Raw genomic sequence first — 17,342 nt, 5'->3', positions numbered from 1 at the left:
TTTAGTTAGCTTAGTGGTTAGCTGATGCTGTGAACAAATAAGTGATCCAATCTTTGCTGAAGGGTCCAGTGTGTGTGTTGAGGCATACCTTCAACACTTGGGCACTTTAATCTTCTGCCTTAGCTTGTATTTATTGCCTTCTTCGGACCTCATGGTCAGTCAGAGGTGAGACACTGAGGCCCTCTCAGGTCCTTCTGAGCATGCACATAGCCCTGCATATGTGTGTAGCCTTCTAATCCTCTAGGAATATGTCAAGGGTTTTTTAAAAGCCCCTTATGGACATCTTGTTCCTCATATCTTACCCATAAGTTTTTGGCCAGGTTTTTACTTGCGCAACTGGTATTGACCCCTCAGAAGCTATGATGTTAAACGATTGTCACTGATTGTTTTTGACAAATACCCTGAAGATAGGGCTCTGTGGGAACAGAGCAAGCTCTGAGCTACAAGGTAGGTCAAATAACAACTATGCCCTGCAAATGAGACTTTTCCAAGGAGCTGTGAGAAAAGTCAAATAGGGACAATGCTCTGGGAATGGGACTTCTTGAGGATCTTCCATCCAGGCCTATCCTAGCCAATGGTTGAAGGCTGTTGGTTTTTACAAGTACCGTGTTTGCAAGGCTGCTGGTTTTCAAGGCTACTACAGAGCTGAGGAGAGGAAATGGGAGTAGTTCAAGTTACAATCCCACAAACCCTGCTGTTCCTAATAAGATTCAGAAGATTTTCTTGAATAAACACTTCTCAAACTATTGGAAGCCTTTGGCTAATTTCAGGGGTTCTGAAAAAGTTGCTTTTTGCTATCTTTGCTAGTGTTTTCATTGCTTTTATGGGAGGGTGGATTTACCCTCACTGAACTTTGAAGACTTGGTATGAGAAAAAGAGCTCATTTACTATAATATTTCTGATAAATTCCTTAGTCTATACCTGGTATTAGGCACACAAAATTACTTGTAACTATAAATTAACTCTATCAAAGTTAAAGAGTTTCCATTTACTCTGAGCAAATCCTGGGTCATTTCATGGACCAGCCTCTCACTCAACAGGTTTGGAGGCTCCACCCTTTTTCTAACTTCTGCTGTCTTTTACTTGCATTTAGCACAGGTGAAGAATAGCTAAATTAATTAGAGAAGAAAACCCTGCTTTTAGAGTAATGGGAAAGAATTAGAAAAGAGAGAGGGAGTGTGAGGAAGGGTCATGATCTATAAACCTACTTTTAACTTATGTCTATTTCTTCAATGATGTCAGCATAGAAAGAACATCGGACCTAGAGTCAGATGGGTCCATACTCCAATCTCAGCTCCTCTCCTCACTCAGCAGTGTGACTCTGTGCAAGATACTCAACCTCTCTGTAGTTTGTTGTTTCATCTATAAAATGGGTATAATAATAATTATTTTACATGTTTCTGTTAGATTGAAATGAAATGTATGTGAAAGTGCCTAGAACACATAATAAATAATCAATTAACAATCAGTATCCCTTCCCTCAACTACGTGGAAAATGTCGAGAACATGTAGGGAATAATAAGATCAAAATATAAAAGTCACAAAATCTAAGCACAGAGTTACATAACGGCTTAACAATTAGTCTTCCAAGAAAATATTAAATTAGAACCAGTGTATCTTGTTTAAAAGCCAGAACACAATGCATTTTATATGTAAAAATCAAGGTAATGTAAAGTACCCAGTAGTGTTTCTGGCACATGAGATATACTCAATAAACATAACATAAATGAATTGTTCAAGTTTAGAAAAAACTCAATAAAAAACTATAAAAGCAAGTTTTGATACTAAAAGAGCCAAATTTCACTTGTCTAGAAAATTGACTCATGTGAGACACCTTCTTCCAAAACTATGCTTCCAACTCTATTTTTTAAAAGAGTAGCTATACACTTTGTCTTTTTTATTCTTTTCTCTCATCTAAGAGATGACATAAGTCATGCTGGTTAAAAAAGTATTTTCACAAAAAAAGAAAAAACTCAGACAACTGAGAAGCAGCTATCAGTCTTGCTGGCCATTTTAGGTTTAATAACATGTTAAACTTCCCAATTATCTCAAGCTCTGCCCCTCTGGTTCCTTAAAACTAACTGATTCCAGAGTAGTTATCTCATGGTCTCTATATTCCCTGTAAAGATTCAATTGTATGTCCCACTCGTCACCATTAACTCTGGCAGCAAATTTTCCATCTGCTGGGCTTCCACAGGCTGGGCACGGTGGCTCACACTTGTAATCCCAGTACTGTGAAATCAGGCTGAGGTGGGCAGATCACTTGAGGCCAGGAGTTAGAGACCAGCCCAGCCAACATGGTGAAACCCTGCTCTACTAAAAATACAAAAATTAGCCGGGTATGGTGGCACATGCCTGTAATCCCAGCTACTTGGGAGGCTGAGGCATAAGAATCGCTTGATAAGAATCGCTTGAACCCAGGAGGCAGAAGTTAGAGTGAGCCGAGATCACGCCGCTGCACTCCAGCCTGGGCGACAGAGCGAGACTCTGTCAAAACAAAACAAAACAAAACAAAACACCCTCAAGAAACAAGGAATCTCTGATTGCTACTTTCCTGACATCTGTACTTTAAAGAAAACATACCAGTGACAAAGAGACAATTGTGTCTAATGAATGTAAAATCAAAAATAACAGCTAATATGTATTGGCCATTTACTGTCTACCAGGCACTGTTTAAGTCCTCTATATTGGTCACATAATAGGTGCTATGTTAATTTCCACTTTTTTGGATGAAAAACCTGCCTGAAGGTCAGAGTGCAAGTCAACTATAGAGCCAGGATTTAAACTCAGTCAACTATTATCCAGAGCCAACGTTTTAAACTATAATACTGTAAAGAAACTCTTAATCTGAAGTCCCATACCTCTTAACTTAAAAAGCACAAACAGCAGCTTGGAAACACAATGATCCTGACATGACTATTCTCCTATGATATAAAGATTTAAAACTTTCCCTCTCTTGTCCTGTCCTCCTCATCCTCAAAAACCAGCAGAGTCATCTAACCAGCTGCAATCCAGCTACTGCAATCCAGCCAGTAGACCACACAGCCAGGGGGCAGAAGGAAGAGAAAGGAGGGAGAGCTGTGTATATTCCATACAAAGCTGCATATACTTCTCCCCACCACCCCCAGATATCTGTGACATTATAATGCTGAAAAATTAGGTTACACAGCACGTATTAATGCACAGACTTAACCATTCCGTATTTTTTAAAGTTAGCCACAAAGTATTGTACAAGCCAAAATGGTACATGATTTTTCATCTACAGACTATATAGTACAGGTTGTTGTACAGTTGGTATGAAGTTATTTATCAGCAGGTTTTTCAAACTTGGCAGCTCTTTCTTATCCCTCTCTTGGTTAAGACAAGTTTTTTCACTGCATTTAAAGTTCAACGACACGAGACAAGTGATTTTTGCCAATTGTTCTTATGACTTGGAAGCAATGGACACTTGTTCCTGAGTCTCTCTGATTTTTGGCACATAGGAGATAAACTCTGAGAAACATACACCCACTGTTACATGGAGAAGAAAGTACAGACATCAAAGCACCATTTATTTTATTTTTAGATATCATATCAAGGCTATTCAGGTTTCTTAAGAAGATCCAATAGAAAAAAGAAAAAGAGAGATGAGATTATCACTCTCATGCTTATGCAATATGATGTCCTAAATAGGTTCCAGTTCATTTTCTTTAGACTTCAGCCATCAGAATATATTCAGACCCTCCCCCTCTCCCTGCCCCGGCACCCTCCTGCCTGTTTGCCAGACACTTCCTTGGAAACACTTTGGTAGGACACAAATACAATGCATGCAAGACAAATCAGCATAATTTTCAAGTAACTTGCAGCTTCCAGGAACACTAATTTCAGTAATAACTACACGCCTTCACTTCCCAAAACATTAGCACTGCTGTCAAAGAGATCTGGGTCATTTTCCTGGCTTTGAAGCTCTTGTTTCTTCAAAGACTACAAGACACAAACCAAGAAAGCAAGAGAGACATGCACCAGGAAAATTATGTGATTACTGAAGTAATAGGTTCCTCTAAGTGTAACTTTCTTTTGAAGCTTTGGAGAAAAAAATAAAAATTAGAGGCCGGGCGCAGTGGCTCACGCCTGTAATCCCAGCACTTTGGGAGGCTGAGGCGGGCGGATCACGACGTCAGAAGATCGACACCATCCTGGTTAACACAGTGAAACCCCGTCTCTACTAAAAATACAAAAAATTAGCTGGGCGTAGTGGTGGGTGCCTGTAGTTCCAGCTACTCAGGAGGCTGAGGCAGGAGAATGGCGTGAACCTGGGAGGCGGAGCTTGCAGTGAGCCCAGATCAAGCCACTGCGCTCCAGCCTGGGCGACAGAGCGCGACTCTGTCTCTAAATAAATAAATAAATAAATATAAAAATTAGAAACTAGCCTTCAGCAGGAACATAGAAGACAAAATCTCCATTCTTTCAGGGTTGTCCCTATCAACAACCATGTTTCTAGGAACAGCCTGTGCACTGGAGAAGAAGCTAATAAAAAAATTCAGGTTCACAGCCAACTCAGAGCCACAAAGACCAGCAAACATACTGAGATGGACCATGGGTGGAGCATGAACTATGTGGGAAGCAGGAAAAATTCTGGAGTGCTAGAAAAGACAGACCTGATTGGGGTGACTGAGAACAACCAGGTTTGGTTCCAGGGAAGGAGGTATGTCTGGTCCCCAGTCATCAAACTGAGAGCAGTTTGAGACCAGCCGTTCCTGGTCCTCTGGCCTCTCCCACAGTGGTGAGGTATCATTATTCAGTCAGCAGAGTGGCCTCTGGCACATGCAGGAGTCCTGGAAAAGGACTTGAGAGAGCTGACAGCCTCTGACACTGGATTTCTATTGTATGTTGACAGATTATTTGACTTCTGAGTCTTGGTTTCCTGATGTGCAAAATGGTGATAATAAAGCTTGCCTTAACTGCTTCCCAAGCTCATCAAGAGGGTCAAATACAATTATATGAAAGTGTTTTGCAAAGTTATAACAGCTAGAAGTTGCAGGCCTAGAAGCTGGGCTTCCTAAAAATTATACAAACTTTGACTAAATGAAGGCAAGTATAAGTTACAACTAGAACCCAATTCTCCACACAAATAAACCTCTGCTATACCTATATACAAGCCAGTCACACAGACTACCAGCAACTGAGAAACCCCTAATGTTGGCCATAGGCAAGACGGCTCACAAATGGCTGAGGTTTCTGGCCAGAGCTCAGAGTCCCACTGGTGAAATGATGTGGTAGCTAGTTCCTCTGCTGTCTATCCTGTACCCTTTCCTTCTTCCGGAAAAGCACTCTTTAGCCTCAAGTGCCCACTTTGTCCTCCTCCTCTCCCACCTTGTGCTTACAGCCTGCCCCTCCCTGGCCACAATAGGTGGTGGAGGGTGGGACTGCATGTGACCACAGCAGGACCAGTCAGAAGGCTGTTTTGAAACGTTTCAAACTGGAACTAAGAGGAGAAACCCCTCCCAGCAGACACCGGGGGATCTGTAGCTTGGGAATCACATGAAACCAGTTTTCCACTAAATGGAGGAAGTCAGTTTGAGAAGAGGAAGTTAACACTCACAGAGGCAGAAACCCTGGACTCCTGCTGCTGCAACACGCTAGGGCCAGATGTCCTATGCTCTCCACCACGCCACCACCCCTGCTCCTTCCTGGGAAGATGTGAACCTGCTAAGGAACTCCCAAAGAAGTTCATGTTTGGTTTTGTAACACACAACCCAGGTGCACTGACCCCACATTAAAAAATGGCAATTTCCATACTAAGGCAGACTCACAGGCTATTCAAACCAGTATCCGGTTTCAGGAAAGCACAGCAAGGGATGTTTGCAGGAGGGTATGGTTGTCCTCAAAAATGTAACCTGCTTTGAATGACTTTTGAAACATCCTAGTTTGCCATTGGGTCCAATACAGCTCTGCAAATGTATCTTTACCTCTTTTGCACCTATTTGTATTTTCAATCTTTATCCACTTTCAAAGATAACCCATTCCAAATATGTACTGTCTACTGTCTGAAGCAATAAGTAATACACCTCTTCAATGTTCAAAGCCTAAAATACAAATTCTCTTTGTCAACTTGGTTCATATCACTGTGTGAGTTTCTGTCCTTACCAAAATTAAGAGGAAAAAAACAGCCCCTACCTCTATTAAATCAACTGAACTGTCTTTCTCCAATTTTATGTAGAACAGCACCATATAAACTTTCATGTAACTCCAATCTCCCTGAGTGTTTTAGTGTTACATTAAATAAGTAGTAAGGGTAAACAATGAAATAAAGGCAAAAATAGAAAATTAAGAAAAAATTTAAGAACATTGGAATTCATTTTGTAATGTAAACAACATGAAAAAACTGGAAAGAAGTATCTCCAAAATTTTTATTTTGGGTGAGGATGATGGACAAATTATTTTATTAGTTTTTTTTTTCCCCGTATTACTAAAATTTCTATACTGGGTAAGTATTATCATTCTAATTATTTAAAGTTATCAAAAAAAAAAAAAAACCACTGTGAGAAAAACATGTAAATGTAGAGTTAACTGGTCAAAAGAAGGTTAAAAGGCAACAACAATAACAAAAAACCTTTGAAAACAATCAGGCAAAGGTAGCCGATCATGCAGGAGAGCCTTACCAAATGTTCAGACCTAGGCCCTCGGAGGAGTCAGCCAGCCTCCAGCTTAGTTGTTTCGGGGACAGATAATGAAACAGGGACCAGAACATGCAGCCCCAAATCCCTTACATCGCCTTGCCACGGGGTGGCCCATTCTGCTTTAGCAAACAGTCATCCTTAGACAAGGAAGTCATAAAGGTAGCTCTGAACAAAGGCCTGGAAATCCTACGTGACATGCCCCACTGTTTGGAGGTTGTGCTCTGAAGCTGAAGGCTGAGGTGCCCACACTGAGAAGCAAAATGGCCACTCAGGGAAAACACACTTGGACTCTCTCTAGCTCCTGGCATGTATTAGGTGTTCAATACATATTTATATAAAAATGGCACTTAAATGAATAATCATGATGAAATGTGTAGGTGGTCAAACAGGTACCACGAACCTGGGCAGTAACAAGAGGAGACGCCCATGGGAAGGCTTCCTGCTAGAGGTGATACTTGAGCTGGGTTTAAAGGATAAGTAGGAATTTGCCAAGTAGATAAAGTGAAGAGCAGGCAGGATTCCAGGCATTCACAAAGTCAAGATGGAGAAGCTGAGCTGGAGCAAATGGCTTAGCTTTGTGGAAAACACAGTTGAACAGAAACTTGAGGAAAGGGTAGAATTTGGATAGAAGTAGAAGGGGAGGAAAAAGCAGAATAAGCAAAGACATTGCAGGAAGAAATGGAATGTGAGACTTTTATTCGTTCAGTAAATATTTATTGAAATATCTACTCTGTCCCAGGCCCAGGGCTAAAAGCTTGAGGTGTAAGAAAGCTTATGAGTAACTCAAATCACAGATAACAACCCCACGAGACTGGTACTGTTCTCCCCACTGTGGAGATGACAAAAGTGAGGCTTTATAGTGAGGAGGTAAACCACCCAAGGACACAGAGCTAATAAATAGCATAAATCTAGCTTTTAAGTCTGTGTTATTATAGCCAGGCTTTGGAGCACACTGACTGAGTTGTTTGTTTTTTAACATCACAGTTAAAGCTCAGAGGATGTGGGAGAATCCATGCAGTCCTTATTCTGTTATTCATATAAAAAATCACGAACACTGCTTGCTTTCCTTTTATGAATTTTTTTCTGACCTGGAGGATAAATATGTGGGAGTCATGAGTTCTTACTTATAAATGTCCTAAGTATTTTGGAACAGTTACTAAAGGGACAAGATCAGACTCTGGAAACAGCCTGATTACACCAACTGGCAACTGAAGTCCATCCACTTCAGAACGTGCTCAGATAGATAGCAAGGGGAGCGGATCCAGTGGCCATCTGAGAAAGGTCAGTCGGGTCCCACCAAAAAACATTTTGCAAAAACAAAGCCAGACTGAGATTCATGTGGAAAATGTTAAACATGCTCTATGCTGGAAAACTCTGAGACTCCTACGTTGCTGACTGCCTGCAGTAGACTATTCGGTAAACGACACACCTTCCAAAAAGCTGAGCTTAATTATTCCGAGGTTGTCTAAAATCAGCACTTGAATTGGCCAGGTTCTCTATCATGTGCCAAGTGAAGTTCACCTCTTCTGAAAATAAGGAAGCTTTCGGCCCTCACGTGTATTTCTAAACACAAACATATACATACATACTGTTTTGACAAAGAACAAAAATCCTGCTTAACTTTTTCTTCTGAGATTAACCATGAGCCATTAGGTAAAGAAGGGAAAAGAGTGTTTTTTAGTGTCACTGAAAAGTGCATTAAATCTATAGTAGTTCTTCCTTTGCCATACACTTTAAACCTTTACTTTTCTTCCTCCCCCAAAACAAGAGGCATTTCTTTGGACTTATAAAAAGCTACAATTATGCCAGTTGGTGGACCAAAAAAAAAAAAAGTTTCAAGACTATAATCAGAAATAACATTAATATAAATGTTCTCCATCATTAAATAAGAAAATTAGTTTTTCCTTTTAAATTTAGTTTATTTTTTAAATCCTTTAATTAGAACATAGTTCTAATGCATGAATTTATACAGTCCTTCCACATCTATTTTTGCATTCCAATTGGAGAGACAGCTCTGGTATAATCATTTGTGATTATCATGATGCCTCACATAAAAAGCTGTTAATTGTATTTGAAATGTCGAAGGTAGACAAGGATTCTTATCTCCCAAAAAGCAACCCATCCTCTACCTCCATGAAACTGCTTTCTGTGGAGAAATAAATAATAAGTGCAATCTTTCCTAAAATACTTTTTAACATGCATATTCATGAAATAAAGGGGGATAACTTTATTGCAAAACTTGTCTCTAACTGAAAATTCGAGTTGAGGTCCAGTTTCACCTCAGGACTGTTTAATCAGGGGGCTGATTAAGGAATATTTTAATCAGCCTAAGTGAACCCAAATGAGTTTTGTTTTAATAGGCCTGAAATGATTTTTCTTCTTTTTTTTTTTTTCAATACACAATGTTAGGGTTTCCCAATTAATATTTCCTTGGAGATGAACCCAATTAATTGTTCAGCCCCCAACAGCAATAAATGCAGTCTTCTAAACGCAATGAATCAGGTGACCTCTCACACCTGGGTACATCCCAACTTAGTAGCATTAACAAGAAAAATGGACTTTAGAAAAATATTAAAAATATGACTCAAACATTTACTTTTAGGGCAGAAAAAGAGGGACGGAAACTTATACTACTTTCCAAAAAGTAAAGATGTTAATGGCCTCTTATAGAAATTAAAACTGGAAACAGGCTAGTATTCCCAGGCCATTTTACAGAAACATTTAAGACCATCCCAAACTAAAAGAAATGCTTGCCTTGCTGAAATGGGAAACGGTTCTGTCTTCACCAGCCTGTGAAAACCAACGTCCCAAGTCTGCATATCTCACAAGTATCTCTTCCAAGTTCCAGATTTGTTTATCTGAGATAGCCAGCTTCTCCAAACAAATTGAAAACTAGAGGCAAAGATACCTGTATCAAACATTTAAATATATCCTTCAAGATATAACACAGTGCTGTGGCAGGCAACTCGATGAACAGCATGAATTAAATGTTGGAAAAAAGTATCATTGCAAGGTTAGGCATCTTTACCCTTGTCTCATGGATAAATCCCTTTAAAGTTCTGTTGACCTGTGGGTTCATTTGCTCACTTTTCAGTACACAGAGTAAGTTCTTCAGATCCCAAGTGTTCTAAAACTGAATACAGGCCGCCTCCGCCAAATACTTTCGAAAAATGTTTAATAATCTTTGTTTTCTTTATTAAGGGCCCAGCTTTACTGGAGTATGGTGCACCCTCAGCCAAGGGCATATCGTTTCCAACTCCTGAATGTGTAACTAAGCAGGCTGATTTCTCATCTTCTGGAAGAGACGACAACTACATCTGGGAAGACGAGCCTCACACTCTGCACTTACATGCACTTCCTTGACCATATAAATTCTGGCCCACCACAAAGAGGGCCAAACATGAGGCTTGTCATTCTTATATCCCAATCTAGTTCCCAAAGTCTTTACTGCAGTGGTTTCTGGAGTGGGGGCAGAGGTTTCCGGACCAGCAGCATCAGCATCTCTTGGGAACTTGTTACCAATGCACATTCTCTGGCCCCAGCCCAGGACCTACTGAACCAGAATCTCTGGGGGCTGAGGCCCAGCTCCCCAGGTAAATGATGCCCTCAAGTTTGAGAACTAGTGTTGCACTGCAGTCGCTATCAAACCTTGTTGTACCCTCAGAGCCTGCAGGTGGCACTAAAGGCCAGAAGGAAGAATTGCAGGAGCTGGTAGCTCAAGTTTTTAACTGCTAAGAGTTCCTGCCCCCTGACCACACAGCTCTTCTAGCAGTTCCAACAGCTGCTCAGCCTCCCCCAATGCCTTAAAAGGTCACAGTAGATCTCAGCTCTGAACAGAAACTCAACTGAAACTCTTCCCACAACCCAGCAGTAGATATATTAAAACCTACAATTTTCAGGGATACAATCAATATTTAATTCTTTTGAGGGTTTTGTGTTTAATACAAGGACACAAACATACTTTTAAAATGACGATGTCAATACTGATTAAACAGAACAACAAAATAAGAAGCTCAAATTATAACCAGCTACTGTGTATATCTGAAATAACAATAATGCACTTGATTCTGAAAGAATGATTAGAGTTCCTACCCTGAAAATCTAATTGTCTTGATGTGACGCAGTGAGAAGAAAGGATGATTTTTCTAATGAAAAGCATGTATACGGGTAGCCCTTTGCGAGATTCTGTCAAAACCCTGAATTTTGCATTAGCTGTTTTACCACCCAAACGTTTTTACTGAGGATGTGCAGCAATGGGAACTCTCATACACTGCTTGTGGGAATATAAATCAGTATAACCACTTTGGAAAACCATTTAACATTGTCAACTACAGCTCTACACACAAGTACTAGAACCAGCCATTCCACTCCAGGGTATACACCCTAGAGATATGAGTGCCCATGTCTATCAAAAGCCACCTAAAGGAATGCTCTGAGAAGTGTAACTTGTAATAGTTGCAAACTGGAAACAACCCAAATGTCCATCCACAGTAGAGGGGATACATAGTATGGATACTCATACAATTAAACAGAAGCAGCAATGAAAAAACTAACCAACCAACCAACCAACCGACTGCTACAACATGAATGAATTTCACAAACCATGGATGAATCTTTCAGAGTGAAAGAAGCCAGACACAAAGGGGCACGCTCTTATCCAAACAGGCAAAACTAATCTCTGGTGACAGAGGTCAGCATAGAGGTTCCTGGGGCTATCTAGGAACAGGCATGAGGCGTTATTGGAAACAGTCTACATCTTGAACTGGGGGATGGTTACTAGGGTGGTGTATACGAAAAGTTCAGTGAGTTGCATACTTAAAATTCGTACACTTTACGTTTTATTTTTAGAGGCAAAAAATATTATTGACAGCCTGTCATGTAAACATTTTCAATAACCATCATAAAAGTCGAAATTCCTGGGAAAGAATATTGTTATCAGTATATTTACTGCAACAAACACTCTGCATTTGCTGAGCTAAACTCAAAACTTAATACAGGGAACAGGAGATGTTCCTTTTTTCCAATGTTATACATATATAAAAAGACCAAACCTTTCTGGCTTGCACTCCCTAGGCCAAATTCCTTTAACTGTGTCATTTAATCGGTCCTTCCTTGTGTGGCACTGGCTGTCCATTGTCCCAAGCCCTCGCATGTCCTGGATGGCCGGTCATCATCCACACGGGGGCTGAAAGGCCCGGCTCCAGCAATCCTGTGGTCATTATTCTGCTGAATCGCTTTGAACTACCCTTGGCCTAACAGCGATTCCCATCCCGCTTCCCTCCTGCCTCGCCACCGCAGGCCTGTCCCTTTGCTTTCTTGTTAAAACTGCGCACCGTCTGAGGCCAATTCGAGCCTACTGGATCCCTGGTTCCAACCCAGTAGGATCACAGAAGCAGGGCCATCTGCAGGTGGGGGACACCAAGGGCTGAAACCTCCGGGGCCCGCAGCGCACCGGTGACCCGGAACCCGCGTGGCTCCCCTCAGGCTGAGTCGGCTTCCACCCGCCCACCCGAGCCACCGGGGATCAGGGCCCGGGAAACACGCTCGTTCCTTTTCGGCGCTTCCGGGTTTGAAAACCGCGGCTTGCTATGACGTGTGACCAAGATGCGGGGCTAGCTCTCCCAGAGAGAATCCCATCCCGCGCCGGGCCGGGTAGTGGGAGCCACCTGGGTTGGGGGCCTCGCGCTCGGGGTTGGGGGCCGCGCGCCCGGGGTCGCGGGCCGCTCCGCCAGTTCTTGGGTCGCCCCCGCCGCCCGGGCGCGCGTGTTTACCTGGAACCAGGAACACGTGCTGCCGGGCGCCAACCCCGTCCCTGCAGTCCACGCCGGCGGCCATGCCGCCCGCTTCTTCCGGGGCGCCGCAGGCTCAGCGCCGCGGGCCTCAGTCTCCCAGCCCCGCCGAAAATGGCGGGAGAAGGGTCTGTTCCGGGTGGCGCGGCGCGCTGAGGGACCGGCAGCGCCCGGGAGGAGGCCCAGGGGCCGAGTTTCGTTTCGTTTCCAAGACCAGTCTGCTGCTCGTGTTACGTTTTTAAATTTAGCGCCAGGCGAGGGGCTCTGAATGCCGGCGCGGGGCCGCAGGCAACCGGAAGGGGCCGCGGCCTCTCCCTCGCAGCTCCGCTAGCGGTAGGTGCTCACCGCGCGCCGCAGGGCGCCGAGTGACGCGGCGCAGGGCGGGGTCGCCGGGGCCCCGCGGTCTGTCGCTGCACCCAGCGGCCCTCCATGGTCTAGCCAGCAGGCTAGGATTGGGTCTGCGGGGTGTGTGCCCGGACAACGGGTGACGCCCGCCACACCCCTGGGGCCGGGGGACTCACCTGGAGCTAGTCCGTGTTAAGGACAATAGCAGTCACATCGGAATCCGAATGCAACTCTTAGCCATGGTCCTCAATTATTTGTGAATATATATTGGTCATCAGTTGCATTCTATGTTGCTACTGATGTGAGAATATGTGTGCATTGTGAGCTATAAGGGATGTCCTCAATTTGGACTCCGTCCTCATCACTAAAAGAGGTGCACAGTTTTGGGCTCAGAATATGAATTTGTTCTTCTGGAGAACGCTGTATAATGAGAAAAATTTAGACATTTATTTAAAAAGTGATGTTTAAAAAGTTAGAGCCATGAAATTTGGGGACTTAAACTTTTAAAAATAACATTTTAATTGAAAAGTGCTGTTTGGTACATGGTTTTTAAGAAGAAAGTACAAATTCCTTTCATACTTTAGAGAAAAGCATGGGCCAGGCGCAGTGGCTCAGGCCTGTAATCCCAGCCCTTTGAGAGGCCGAGGCGGGCGGATCGCCTGAGGTCAGGAGCTGGAGACCAGCCTGACCAACAAGGTGAAACTCCGTCTCTACTGAAAATACAAAAATTAGCTGGGTGTGGTGGTGCACATCTGTAATCCCAGCTACTACGGAGGCTGAGGCACAAGAATCACTTGAACCCAGGAGATGGAGGTTGCAGTGAACCGAGATCCCACCACTGCACTCTGGCCTGGGCTACAGAGCTAGACTCTGTCAAAAAAAAAAAAAAAAAAAAAAAAAAAAAAAAATCCACGAAAACCTAATTTTTTTTTTTAAAGAAAAGCATGATGTCTCTCTTTTATCCCAGATCCCAGGGGTAACTGTTAACATTTCTTCTCTATTCTTGCAGAATTTTTCCATGCAAAAACAAGTTAATGTCTTATTTTTGCACAATTGAAAGAATAATATACATAACTCATGCACTTTGCTTTTCATGTTTAATCTTGAAGATAGTTAAATTTAGCAGCACTAAATTTATCTCGGCCCTCTGAAAAGGTTTTTAACTTCAAACCTGTTTCCCATGGGGTGAGACAAATACAGCTGCAGTTGATTGCAGGACACAGCTGGTGGAGAAGAGGCCTTTCTGGCTGAGGAAAGGCGCCTCTTGCCAGTTTTGGGGCAAGGAGCAGCAGATTTGTACTGCTCTGATCTTCCCTCTCCCCCAAAACGACTGTAGAAGATGCTGTGGTGTATAGCACAAATCCCCAGGCACACCATTGTCTTACTAACAGCTACAGGAGCACCCCATTATTCCTGTAGGATGGGATCCAAAACCCCCAGTGAAGGCCTAAAACCGCAAATAGTACCAGACCCTAATACACTGTTTTTTCCTTTGCACGTATATCTGTGATAAAGTTTAATTTGAAAATTAGGCCCAGTAAGAGATTAACAACAATAATAATAAAATAGAATAATTCTCACAGTATGCCAGCATCACTACTCTTGCAGCTACTAAGTGACTCATAAGGAGGGGACCTTCTGCAGTGTGGATCCGCTGGACAAAGGGAGAATTCAGGTCCTTTGCAGGACGAAGCTGAATGGTGCAAGATTTCTTCACACCACTCAGAACACTGCACGATTTAAAACCTACGAATTGTTTCTGGAATTTTTCGTGTAATATTTTTGGACCAAGGTCGACTGGGGGTAACTGACACCTTGGAAAGCGAAACTTCAAATAGGGGGAGCTACTGTGCATGAGAAATGTTACACATGATTCCCTTGCTCAGACATACATACCTGTTTCATTTTTCTCTGATCCTTTCTAGCCCTTGGCTGTATTAATGTATATTTTTGTGTTTTTTTGTCACAATTTAGACTATTTTGTCTGCTTTTCTCACTTAACATTGTCATAAGCATGTGCCCCTTCATATCGAGAAGTATCATTGTTAATGAAGGCATGATATTTAACACAGCTGGTGTACCAGGGTTAGTTATCCATTCCCTAGTGTGCAGTATTTAGGTTATTTCAAACTGTTATGCTACAATGTGTATTGTATATGGGCTATTTATACAGCAGTTTGACACAGTGATCGGTATGCATATACAAACAGATGCTTTGTATCTAAAGAAACAAATTTAGATGCAGGAAATTATTTTTAGCAGAATACCATGTAGGTAAATTTAAAAGGCACAAAGAACAACACGATGTATTTTATAAGGATACATGCATGTTTAAGGCCACGTCAAGCACATAAAGAAATGGGTGTCTTTACATACATGTGGCCAACAAACATGAAAAAACGTTCAACATCACTGATCATTAGAGAAATGCAAATCAAAACCACAACGATATACCATCTCATGGCAGTCAAAATGGTGGTTATTAAAAAGTCAAGAAACAACAGATGAGGCCGGGCGCGGTGGATCACGCCTGTAATCCCAGCACTTTGGGAGGCTGAGGTGGGCGGATCACCTGAGGTCAGGAGTTCAAGACCAGCCTGACCAACATGGAGAAACCCCGTCTCTACTAAAAATACGAAAAATATTAGCCAGGCGTGGTGGCGCATGCCTGTAATCCCAGCTACTCGGGAGGCTGAGGCAGGAGAATTGCTTGAACCTGGGAGGCAGAGGTTGCGGTGAGCTGAGATCACACCATTGCACTCCAGCCTGGGCAACAAGAGCAAAGCTCCGTCTCAAAAAAAAAAAAAAAAGAAAAGAAAAACAACAGATACTGGCAAGACTGGGGAGAAATAGGAACTCTTTTACACTGTTGGTGGGAACGTAAATTAGTTCAACCATTGTGGAAGACAGTGTGGTGATTCCTCAAAGATTTAGAGCTGGAAATAACATTTGACCCAGTGATCTCATTACTGGGTATATACCTAAAGGAATGTAAATCATTTTATTATAAAGATACATGCATGTGTATGTTCATTGCAGCACTATTCACAATAGCAAAGACATGGAATCAACCCAAATGCCCATCAATGATAGACTGGATAAAGACAATGTACATATACACCACAGAATACCATGCAGCCATAAAAAGGAATGAGATCATGTCCTTTGCAGAGACATGGATGAAGCTGGGGGCCATTGTCCTCAGCAAACGAATGCAGACACAGAAAACCAAACACCGCATGTTCTCACTTGTAAGTGGAGCTGAACAATGAGAACACATGGACACAGGGAGGGGAACATCACACACTGGGGCCTGTAAGGGGAGGGTGGTGGTGGAGGAGATCATTAGAGAAAAGAGCTAATGCATACTGAGTTTAATGCTTAGGTGATGGGGTGATAGGTGAAGCAAACTGCCATGGCACACGTTTACCTATGGAACAAACTTGCACATCCTGCACATATACCCTGGGACTGAAATAAAATATGGGTGTCTTTAATATGGAGAGGAATGGGAGAAAGCAATGGGTAAGGAATGAGGGGCAGGAGAAATTAAATGAGAGGCCCAGGCTCATATGGGTAACGGTTGCTATACTCTGTGAATGAGAAAACAATGAACTCTGCCCTTTCTGTAAATAATTTCCTTTATCATTAAAAAAAATTATGTAAGTACCTTTTTGAAAAGGGTACCATTACTGATAGGCTGACTCCAGATCCCTGTTATCTTCAAGGTAAAGTCTAAGGTGCTAAGCTTTCAACACATGGCCCTTGAGATCCGGTCCTGGCTGGACTCCCCAGCTATACTTCCCACCACCGATGTCGCTCTCCACCCAGTCCACAGTGTGGCCACAAGGAACTGCCTGTGGTTCTCTTCTCTGTCACATCTAGCACTTGGTATTGTGTCCTCAACGCTGAGACCATCCTGTTCTCCACAAGCATCATTCCTTCCCTTCTCCCTTACCCTTTACCACTGCCAGGACAACTCTCACTCATCCATCAGGTCTTACTAAGTGCCTTCTCTTCCTGCCTCCTAATACCCTTCCCAAGAATAAGTGAGATGCCTCCAATTTCACCAGCGAGAGGAAGCAGTCAGTTCCTTGAGGGAAGAATAGCATCTAGTAATTCACCACTATATTGTCAAAAAATAACAATGGCTTCACTGAGTACTAACTATGCTGAACACTGCACTAAGCAGTTAACTCGAATGACCTCTTTCAGCCCTCCAACAACATTAAGGGTAAGTAATATTGAGTCACCCACATTTTACAGAGGAAGAATGTAGAGTTGAGAGAGATCAAGTACCTGCCTATGATGATATGACTAGCAAGTGGCTGAACAGGAATTCCAACCCAGGACTTAGGACTCCAGAGATTGGGCTCTTCACCTTCCTTCCCTCCCTGGTGTCCCCATGCCTGGGACAAAATAATATGGAAACATAGCATGTGCTCAGCAAATATTTTTTGAGTAAATATTTATGCGGATAGCTAGGCTGTCGTGGCTTGTGGTATTCCCAATTTTATAAATCAAAACAAATTGATTACATCCAGTATAT

The 17,342-nt window shown here is 42.6% G+C and overlaps 1 protein-coding gene across 4 annotated transcripts in view; it reads right to left on the bottom strand.

Moving 5' to 3' along the window:
• The window catches only part of RNASEH2B (ribonuclease H2 subunit B), a 64,297-nt gene extending 50,635 nt beyond the window's left edge, over positions 1–13,662 (bottom strand). For 2 of the 4 annotated variants that reach the window (XM_024231047.3, XM_002824285.4), the window contains exon 1: positions 12,431–13,662. In XM_024231047.3, the coding sequence (XP_024086815.1) occupies positions 12,431–12,494 (64 nt within the window). In that variant the 5' untranslated portion in view covers positions 12,495–13,662. Of the gene's footprint in view, positions 1–1,208; positions 1,366–9,413; positions 9,552–12,430 lie in introns of those variants that run through there. The other 2 variants (XM_063714914.1, XM_054529052.2) reach the window with 2 other exon arrangements.
• Positions 13,663–17,342: the final 3,680 nt, after the last annotated feature.

Source organism: Pongo abelii, chromosome 14 (genome assembly GCF_028885655.2).
Source record: "Pongo abelii isolate AG06213 chromosome 14, NHGRI_mPonAbe1-v2.0_pri, whole genome shotgun sequence".
In the NCBI taxonomy this organism is placed as follows: Eukaryota; Metazoa; Chordata; class Mammalia; order Primates; family Hominidae; genus Pongo; species Pongo abelii.
This window is presented reverse-complemented; position numbering and strand designations above follow the sequence as displayed.